This window comes from Oncorhynchus mykiss, chromosome 1, assembly GCF_057628025.1.
Source record: "Oncorhynchus mykiss isolate SJ-2025 chromosome 1, ASM5762802v1, whole genome shotgun sequence".
NCBI lineage: Eukaryota > Metazoa > Chordata > Actinopteri > Salmoniformes > Salmonidae > Oncorhynchus > Oncorhynchus mykiss.
Genome location: NC_143022.1, coordinates 25,815,457 through 25,826,321, shown reverse-complemented (window position 1 = coordinate 25,826,321; position 10,865 = coordinate 25,815,457). Strand labels below are relative to the sequence as shown.

The following is a 10,865-nucleotide window of genomic DNA, read 5'->3' as shown; positions in this document are numbered from 1 at the left end:
CTACTTTGAAGAAACTGAAATGTAAAATATATTTGTATTTGTTTAACACTTTTTTGGTTACTACATGATTCCATATGTGTTATTTCATAGTGTTAATGTCTTTACTATTATTCTACATTGTAGAAAACAATAAAAACAAAGAACAACCCTTGAATGAATAGGTTTGTCCAAACTTTTGACTGGTACTGTATACCTGCATATCCCAACTCCCTCCTGAGACACCCTCGGAGAGTGGGTCACTGCCAGGGTCAGCCATTATCAACGGTGACCCATGAAAAACCCAGCAGTGGTGCAATTCTCAAACTGGTGTGCCTGGCACCTATTACCATACCCAATTCAAAGGCACTTAAATATTTTGTCTTTCCCATTCACCTTCTGAATGGCACACATACACAACCCATGTCTCAATGTCTCAAGGCTAAAAAAATCCTTATTTAACCTGTCTCCTCCCCTTCATCTACACTGATTGAAGTGGATTTAACAAGTGACATCAATAAGGAATCATAGCTTTCACCTGGATTCACCTGGTCAGTCGATGTTAAGGAAAGAGCAGGTGGTCCTAATATTTTATACACTCAGTGTATACCCACACAGTCATAGAAATTACTTGAATCTGCAGACAGCCATTTTGTTTCCATCCTGGCTCTGGGAGAAAGATTGATTGGCGGAAGTTCCATGTAATGTCTAGGTCGATGTGAGCTGTGGTATGCTGTAGTATGCTGGATTACCCAATGTGATACTGCCATGAATGTTCTATAAAAGTGTATTGTTGTTATTCAGAGATATTTACACAACTTGGGGTTGTGAAAATAAACACACACACACACACACACACACACACACACACACACACACACACACACACACACACACACACACACACACACACACACACACACACACACACACACAGTCCCTAAGTCCCAGAGGACACAGAGAGAGACAAGCAGTTTCTCTGGTGTTTTCCACTGGAGGTTTGGCAGAGAATGACCGTTGGTGAATGAGACTACTTTAGACATACACTCCACACTCAAATTAACACACAAAGAGCCAGCGATTCAAAGGGGGAAAATAATTTTTTTAAAGCAGAAGAAAATAAGCTGTTTGTCGAAGAAGCTTAAAAAGAGGAAGACAATTCCCCGCCACATCACTCAGAAAACAAGGCTACATCAAAGCAGATTTCCCAGTAAAATGAAATAAAACCCATCTGTAACAGTTATTATAGAAAACAAAATCAAAACAATAGTAAGGTGATGCATTTTCTGTGGAGAGACTAGAAGCCATTACACACTGCATGCAGCTATAGCAGTTCTGCCTGCCCTTTGACCCCCAATCCCTGACTCACACAGGCCCAACCCCAGAGAGGCTGAGGCACTGGAGAGTCAGACAAGCACAACAGGGATTTTATCTCTGTGAGTTTGTGTACTAAACCAAGGAACTGCAGCATTCTAAATAAGAAACAAGCAGATCGATAAAAAATATAAACCCTACCAATAATAATAATAATGATAATAATAAAGAGGCTTTAGAGAGTATAAAATCAACCAGCTGATAACGTTAGTAGATGAGTAGAAACTCCAGGTGGGCATACATACAGTACACATAGTACCAGTCAAAAGTTTGGAGACACTGACTCATTCAAGGGTTGTTCTTTATTTTTACTATTTTCTACATTGTAGAATAATAGTGAAGACATCAAAACTATGAAATAGCACATATGGAATCATGTGGTAACCAAGAAAGTGTTAAACAAATACAATTATATTTTATTTTTGAGATTCTTCAAAGAAGAATCCTTTGCCTTAATGACAGCTTTGCACACTCTTGGCATTCTCTCAACCAGCTTCACCTGGAATGCTTTTCCAAGAGTCTTGAAGGAGTTTCCACATATCCTGAGCACTTGTTGGCTGGTTTTCCTTCACTCTGTGGTCCAACTCATACCAAACCATCTCAATTGGATTGAGGTCGGGTGATTGTGGAGGCCCGGTCATCTGATGCAGCACTCCATCACTCTCCTTCTTGGTCAAATAGCTCTTACACAGCCTGGAGGTGTGTTGGGTCATTGTCCTGTTGGAAAACAAATGATAGTCCCACTAAGTACAAACCAGACGGGATGGCGTATTGCTGCAGAATGTTGTGGTAGTGTGCCTTGAATTCTAAACAAATCGCTGACAGTGTCACCAGCAAAGCACTCCCACACCATCACACCTCCTCCTCCATGCTTCACGGTGGGAACCACACATGCGGAGATCTTCTGTTCACCTACTCTGCGTCTCAGAAAGACAGGGTGGTTGTAAACAAAAATCTCAAATTTGGACTCCAGACCAAAGGACAGATTTCCACCGGTCTAATGTCCATTGCTCGTGTTTCTTGGTCCAAGCAAGTCTCTTCTTCTTATTGGTGTCCTTTAGTAGTGGTTTCTTTGCAGCAATTTGACCATCATTGACCTGATTCATGCAGGCTCATCTGAACAGTTGATGTTGAGATGTGTCTGTTACTTGAACTCTGTGAAGCATTTATTTGGGCTGCAATCTGAGGCTGGTAACTCTAATGAACTTATCCTCTGCAGCAGAGGTAACTCTGGGTCTTCCTTTCCTGTGGCGCTCCTCATGAGAGCCAGTTTCATCATAGAACTAGATGTTTTTTGCGACTGAAATGTTCCAGATTGACTGACCTTCATGTAATGATGGAAGACCCAGAGTTACCTTCAAGTAATGATAGACTGTCGTTTCTCTCTGCTTATTTGAGCTGTTCTTGTCATAATATGGACTTGGTCTTTTACCAAACAGGGATGTCTTCTGTATACCACCCCTACCTTGTCACAACACAACTGATTGGCTCAAATGCATTAAGTAGGAAAGAAATTCCACAAATTAACTTTTAACAAGGCACATATGTAAGTTGAAATGCATCCCAGGTGACTGCCTCATGAAGCTGGTTGAGAGAATGCCAAGCGTGTGTAAAGCTGACATCAAGGGAAAAGATGGCTACTTTGAAGAATCTCAAATAGAACATATATTCTGATTTGTTTAACACTTTTTTGGTTACTACATGATTTCATGTGTTATTTTATAGTTTTGAAGTCTTCATTATTATTCTACAATGTAAAAAATAGTAAAAATAAAGAAAAACCATTGAATGGGTAGGTATGTCCAAACTTTTGAATGGTACTATACTTACATAGCTAGTAAAGTACAGAGATATTCTGACTGACCAGGCTTACTCACTGACCAGAAACGAATAATCAGGTGTGTAAACATTCTCCTCTGTTGTGGCCACAACCAGGAATAAGCTTTATAAAAACTGCACCATGCTAAAGGTGGACATGGGGTCATCACATATCCCAAAGCCAGCCCTGCACACATAGGCACATCCCTTATCGTCCTGTGATACAGCCAGCAATAGCAACAGAGTCAATACTATACTGCTAGAACAGGTGAGAGAGTAAAAAGGTGTGATCACAAACAAGGCAGGCAGGAGTGCCGTCTGTGTCTGTGTCTGTAATGCGTGTGTTTGTGGGTATTGGCAGGGTGGCATTTCATGCAGAAACATTGCATTGGCAGTATTTGAGGTTGTATCGTCAAGGGAACATGCTTATCGCCCTGGAGACCAGGCTTCCAACCTAAACAATCTCTTATCGAGGGATTGAAGTCTGAAATCCTCATTCCCCTCTCCATGCAGATACCCCCCCACTTCCCCACCCAGGCCTTCCTAACTATGTTCCTCTTATCTAATCATATCAGGTGTTCCTCACTTCTCAGCTCTGCCAAACAACCTACCAACCAACCTCCACTGAAACATGAGATGCCTGTAAGTGGTGGCCCCAAAAACATACATTTTCAGTCAAAGATGTTGGTTTTCATACAACTCCTGCATTATAAATGTAAAGTATTAAATGCAGGTGTTCAAACTCCCCACAAAGATGGTGCAGTGACCATAGAAACCTTTAGAAAGAGTTAGAAAAAAATACATTTTTGCTGAGGTTCCTTCAATTGACAAGAACAAACACCAACAGAGAAACACAGAGGGCCATAGAAAGCCAGGCTACACTCTAGATTCCATGAGTCATACAAATGTTGCCATTTTTTTATCATAGAAATGAAGAACAAAGATTTGACACCTCCGAGCCCAAAAAGTAAAAACATAAAAAGGTCAAACATAAATGAGGCCTAAAAACAAAATACTCCCTAAATACAGGAAATTATTTATAGTAAATCAATCATTGGGACTCCATCATCAGGGAGCTGATAGTCCACGAGGACCAGAGGTGATACAGTACGGTGGCCTGTAGGTGCGTGAGTCAAACTGAAACTGTCTGTGTGTTTAAGTCTTTGGCTCAGTCTCTCAGATCCACATTAGGCCCAGTCCAGACCTCTGACACACACAACAACCACTCCTTTCTCTCTCCATCAGGTTCCATCTGGATCACATGATTCCTCTGTATCTGCTCTTCTCTTTCTTCCTCTTTGTATCCATCTTTATTTTCTTTGTCAAGCTCTGTAGTTCTCAGGCCTGAGTCCCTTTCGTTCTCTCTCTCTCTCTCTTCCCTCCCCATTCTAAGGTTCCTCCTCTCCCGTGGACACAGCCAGACGCATGGCCACAGACAGGTGGTCAGTGAGGCCGGCTAGCTGGGTGATGAAGCTGAACTCTTCAATGTCCTGCAGGTGGCGACAGAGAGAAGGTTCATGACGTCGCCACAATAATTTCATGATACAACATTATGGGATTACAGATTAATTATATAAAGTCAGCATAATACTAGATTACAACACAGTGCATTTTAAATCATAATATTCTGCACCACTGTGTGTATCTGAAAATGTATGTCGACCAGAATTCCTGCCATAGCCAAGTTTAATCACAAGGGGGCAGTTCAGTGCAACGATTGATAATGAGAAAAACTACAGCAGTAGTACGAGATGTTGTCCTGCACAGATTTGCAATCTATGCAAATAAAGTCATTTGGTTTTCTAATGATGAAAACATTGACCTAACCCTAACTCTCCTTTCCCAGTTTGTTTGATCTGGTCTTGATGCTCAGTCTCCTCTCTTTGCATGTTTCTACATCACAACCTCCTTGGTATCTACAGGGTCTTTAGCCAGGATTTACGTACCACTTTCCAGTCCTGCTGCACCTCCTCTCTGTAAAGGATGTAGTCGATCCTCCTCCCATTGCCTTTCAGGGGGATTTTTCTGCCCTTCTGATTAGGACAGTGGTTTTTATTGGTGGGGAACACCAGGTATTCCTTCCTCCCCTCCTCATTCTCCATCACTCTGTCAACAAAAACAACCAATAAACAACTTAAAAATACCATACAATTTCAACAGATATTAATATGTGTATATGTATTGTCTACCTGTGTGTGTGTGTGTGTGTGTGTGTGTGTGTGTGTGTGTTGATATTCGTTGTTTTACTTACTTTTGTAAACTCTCTGGTGAGCTGACCTCCTCGTCATAAAGCCCACTGGTGTCCAGTAGTGTACCTGTTAACACACACATACACACTACACTGTTTTTCTGATGTGCTTTTCTTTCAAAAACAAGGACATTTCTAAGTGACCCCAAACGTTTGAATGGTAGTGTTTATCTGGGTATAAAAGGGTATAAAACTATTTCGAGAGTGTTGAAAGTTTCCAAGATCACAGTGGTCTCCATCATGGCTAAATAAAACAAATATGGAACTCCCCAAACTCTGCCTAGAGCTGGATGTCCAACCAAACTGAGCAACTTGGAAAGAAAGAACCCAATGACCACTCTAACAGACCTACATAGTTCCTTGACTGAGATTGGAGAACCTGCCTGTCTCTACATCACTCTACATCACCAATCTGGGCTTTATGGGAGAGCGGCCAGACGGAAGCTACTCCTGAGAGAAAGGCACATGAAAACACGCCTGGAGTTCGCAAAAAGGCACGTGAAGGAGTCTGTGGTCTGATGAGACAAAAATGTAACTCTTTAGCCTGAATGCAAAACGGTATGTCTGGAGGAAACCAGGCACAGCATCATGCTATTAGGATGCTTTTCATCAGCAGGGACTGGGAGACAGATAAGAATAGAGGGAACAATGAATGGAGCCAAACAGACAAATCCTTGATGAAAACCTGCTTCAGGGTGCAAACAACCTTATACTGGGGGGTGAAGATTTACGTTCCAACAGGACAATGACCCCAAGCATACAGACAAAGCAATGCTGGAATGGCTTCAGAACAAGAATGTGAAAGTCCTTGACTGGACCAGCCAAAGCATTTCTGTATTTCATTTTCAATACATGTGCTAAATTTCCAAAAGCATGTTTTCACTTTGTCATTAGCTGGTATTGTGTGTGTAGATGGGTAAGAAAAAACATTTTGAATTCAGGCTGTAACACCGCAAAACGTGGAGTAAATCACGGGGTAGGAATACTTTCTGAAGGACTGTAAACTCCTATATATCTACACATTGGCTCTAGTGCACAATAAACTTGACTTGGTTGAATATACGCCAACATCCATCCTTCCATCTCTCACAGCATATAGCACTTGCCAAACATCACTGTGTCCTAGATAATGTTCCCTCTCCTTTAGATTCGGTTCCAGACCATAATTCTCCAGGTTTATGCCAACATCTATTGTACTTATTTTTGGTCTGCACAGTGTGTGCCCAGATTGGCTGCTATAGGAAATCAAGCTTTTTCTAAAGAGGCAAAGCCTAGTTCCCTGACACGAGCACACCCACTTCCTCCAGTACCAGCCCAAACTTCTATCCACTCACCCAGAGCCCAAGGCTTGTCCTCCCCTGGCCCCAGGCGACATGGGTCTTTGTACTGGGTGAAGACAGCATGCTGCTGCTCCAGTTTATCCTCTGAAATAGAGGGGTGCAATGAGAAACAAAGAGGTGCTTGTCTGTACAGATCCACCAGACATTGGTCTAGATACATAAAATTATATGTACAACACCCACAAGTACAATTTCTGCAGGATGTCAGAGAACAGAAGATTTTCACGCAGTCAGACAGCTAGCTACCTGAGGAGCAGTTGTCGAAATTGAGGTCGCCGAGGACAACATCAAAGGCCACCTGGTCCTCCAGACCCTTCTCCTCCGAGGGGCGGGACGTCATCTTGCGGAACTCCGCCCCCCACACCAAGAGCAGATCCAACTGCTCACAACGCACAGCTGCATCTCCTGAGAGATGGAGAGAGAGACAGGGAGAGAGAGACAGAGAGAGAGAGAGAGACAGGGTGAGAGAGAGGAGGGTGTGGGGGATGGAAATAAAACAATTGAGTGGCTTAGCATAGCTTAGCCAGCGAGGATGACCATGCTACTAAACGTATTTGTATGGGGGAAGAGCAGGGATTGTCAGGAACCCTGGATGACGTATATTCAATGCTGATCATTTATGAGTCAACAAGACAATGCAAACATGTGTTCTAAATGTAGACAGTAATATAATAGTTGCCTCTGCCTGCACAAGCAGCAAAGGCCAAAATAAACAGAAGTAAAATGCACAAGTACACACACACACACACACACACACACACACACACACACACACACACACACACACAGAACAAGCAGTAAGAAGGGAAAAATGGGCCATGAAAAACAAACAGCAATAAAAATGTGCCCCGTTGCAAAGATGTATACTGTAGTGTGCAGCATCACCCAGAACATAATGAGGCTTTTCTTGTACTCTCTCCCATATGTTTAAGTTGTCTTTAGAAATAGCCGTAGTTCTATAATTAGCTGAGTGAGCAGACTCTCAGAGACATGGGAGGCTCCAGAAATAGCAGAGAGATCTGTCTTGGTAAAAAATTAGACCCAGAGACCAGAGGCTTTAAATAGGCCTGACACTTAAAACAGCTTGAGCTTGTCTCCATGGGAACAGAGGATGTGTGCGGGTTTGATGCATCCATTTATCATATACACCGAGGTAGAAAGCTGAGTAGTCTACTACACACTAACCACCTTAAACCATCTGCCTACGACTGTTGTGTTCACACACTCACCTGTACAGGTACAATCACACTCACACCCTTTTTTTATCCTATAACATTTGTCCTATTTCTCTCTGATATTCACATTAGACCACAGAGCCAGAATAGACCCATTCAGACACTAGAGAGAATAAGTGTTATGGCTGGGATCCAATTAAAAAAGCAGCTCAAAATGTATTGCTTTGTGGATGTGTATTGTTCTCAACGTACCTTCAATGGCATGCAGATGAGTGCAGGTGAGATATCCCACAACTCTTTGCTCCTGATGGGAGGTGCCTACCTGCACCTGTAGAGAATAGGGAGAGACAAAGAGGAAGTTAAATATCTCTGTCAACAAGTTGATCGAATATTGAATTAGAAAACATTTAATACCGCATTTACACCACCTTCTCTGTCATTGGCCCAATCGCAAAACTCTCATCCTCCATCTGTCTCCTCTCCCTCCCTCTCGTCTCCCCTCTCCAACACTCTTTTCTCTGACATTGTCCCTCTTTGAAATCCCCTCAGTGGAGACAGTCTGTCCATCACTGTCTTGATTTACAGCCCTGAATTGGCTATGATGAGCGTGGAATGAATGGAGAGGCTTTTACTGCAGATTACACTGGGTCTGTGAGACTGGGCCAAAAATGGATACTGAATGGATGGACTGGTGCTCTTGAGTGTAAGGAATGGGTGGACTACACAGAGGGGTGTAGGGTATAGGGGCCGATTAGAGTATTTGATTGTGTGGGTTGGAAACACACAGTGTTCTGAAGTCTCGCGCAGAATCAGTCAAGGTCTCTTTAAAGACCTTTATGAGGAGATCTCTGAATAGGTCTCCTCTGTGATCAGGGCTATTGTACATTGGATTAGATCTGTGCAGTCATCCAATCACTGAATTGCAGTCTTGGCTTGGTCTCACCATCAAGGCCCTCACAGTAAATGCTGAGGACCAATAAAGCATTAACCCACTTAGCTAGACTTTAATATGAAATGCAAGCTTTACATTTTAGACCTCAAACATAATAAATTCAGTGACATTTCCACCCCACAGAGATTTGCAACATTAACTCAATTAAGATGCAGTAAACTCTATGTCCAGCCATAACCTGACACACTGTACTGTCTCTGACCCGTCTGTAGAGCTGGAGCTGCTGCCTCCCCAACCCTCTCACCATGTCCCTGTCCCCGCCCCCCCCCCCCCCTCTCTCTCTCTCTCTCTCTCTCTCTCTCTCTCTCTCTCTCTCTCTCTCTCTCTCTCTCTCTCTTTCATCTCCTCTCTCTTTCCCTGACTGTATCCCTGTGTATGAATATTTCAGAGGCTTATCCATGCTTGGGTAAGTGTGTGCTCTGAAACTGACAACAGGCCTGAAGGGAATCAGGGGTATGTGTCTCGGGCCTCTTGTGTGTGTGTGAGCGCTTAAATGTGTGTGTGTGCACATGTGTGTGTTTCGCTGTGTGTTTGTGTTTTACGTAGGCTGTGTGAGAAAATAAATATATTATAATGATGATTATGATAATTGGAACTGACTAAACTAGTAGCAGGGTAAAAGGTCCATGTGATTCCAAAGGACTAGATATGTGACCCACTTTAAATTCTCCTGCACCCAGACCTTTGTCTCTCTCATCATGGAGGCTAGAGAGAGGGGCCAATACCTCTACAGTACACCATTACTGTGTTCAATGCTTAAATATACTTTCACATTGACACATGCAGAGTAACAGCAAAGCCCTTTATCCACCAGGAGGGAAGGTGATTTAAATCAACAAATGGAGTCGACCTCAGCACTGAGAGGTTTATTTATTTAATTGATTTCCTTTTGATGTGAGGTTTGAGTGGGCCTGGCCCTGTTTTGAGGTTTTCTCTGTAATTCAAACCACACACGCACTCAAGCACGCACGCACACACACGCACGCACACACACACGCGCGCACGCACACACACACGCGCGCACACACACACACGCACACACACACACACACACACACACACACACACACACACACACACACACACACCTTCTTCACCCTTGTCCTTTGCGGTTTTAAATAATAAATAGAGGGCTAATTGTTGAGACTCAAATTATTTAATTACTGGGTTGCTCACTCTTCAGGGAGACATTTTTAATTAAGTTAATATCTCTGCACACTCTCCTCCCCATATCCCTCCCTTCCTCCCTCCTTCCCTCCCTTCCTCCCTCCTTCCTTTTGCCTCCAGAGCTCATGTCTTTGTAATGTTTGAGTCTGTCACTTTGTATTGGAAGTGAAATCTGCCACTTTCACTTCATGTAGGTCTGCTTACACCATAGACTGTTGTAGGAAATGACCCTGTAATATTGATTTGGTCACAAGACTCCCAAGCTTAGAGAGAAATATCCCTGGGATACATAATTGTTTCTGAAGCCCAGTGGCATGTATTCATGGATGCCAAGGGAAGCCAGGCATCCCCAAATATTTCACCAATTTTTTTTAATTTTTTTTATCACAGCACCCCTCTGTCTCAGTATGTGTAGTCCATGTATCTGATGCTGTCTGGACAGTGAAACAGCGCCCCTCTGTCTCAGTATGTATAGACCATGTATCTGATGCTGTCTGGACAGTGAAACAGCGCCCCCTCTGTCTCAGTATGTGTAGTCCATGTATCTGATGCTGTCTGGACCAAAAGAGTATGACATGTTGCGGCCGTAGCATTTGATGATTGATGCCAGCAAGGATTTGGCCTCGGTTGATAAAATAATTATAAACTAATTGGCCAATCAGTGTTGAGCTGAGCTCAACTGTGGGCTGTCCTGGTGCAGCGAAATGCCCCCAAGGGAGGCCAGTTTGGATTTGGCTTCAAAACAATCAAATCACATCCTAAGCAAAACGTAATTTTAGTTTCTGGCCTGCTTGTGTTGATGTACTGCAGTAGCT

General features: G+C 43.0%; 1 protein-coding gene across 1 annotated transcript in view; it reads right to left on the bottom strand.

Moving 5' to 3' along the window:
- Positions 1 to 1,057: 1,057 nt before the first annotated feature.
- The window catches only part of LOC110514161 (sphingomyelin phosphodiesterase 3), a 45,072-nt gene continuing 35,264 nt past the window's right edge, over positions 1,058 to 10,865 (bottom strand). Inside the window, exons 3-8 of the mRNA XM_021593712.3 lie at positions 8,184 to 8,259; positions 7,003 to 7,161; positions 6,751 to 6,840; positions 5,420 to 5,483; positions 5,115 to 5,274; positions 1,058 to 4,658 (exon numbers count right to left, since the gene is read on the bottom strand). Coding sequence (XP_021449387.2) covers positions 4,557 to 4,658; positions 5,115 to 5,274; positions 5,420 to 5,483; positions 6,751 to 6,840; positions 7,003 to 7,161; positions 8,184 to 8,259 — 651 coding nt within the window. The 3' untranslated portion in view covers positions 1,058 to 4,556. The remainder of the gene's footprint in view (positions 4,659 to 5,114; positions 5,275 to 5,419; positions 5,484 to 6,750; positions 6,841 to 7,002; positions 7,162 to 8,183; positions 8,260 to 10,865) is intronic.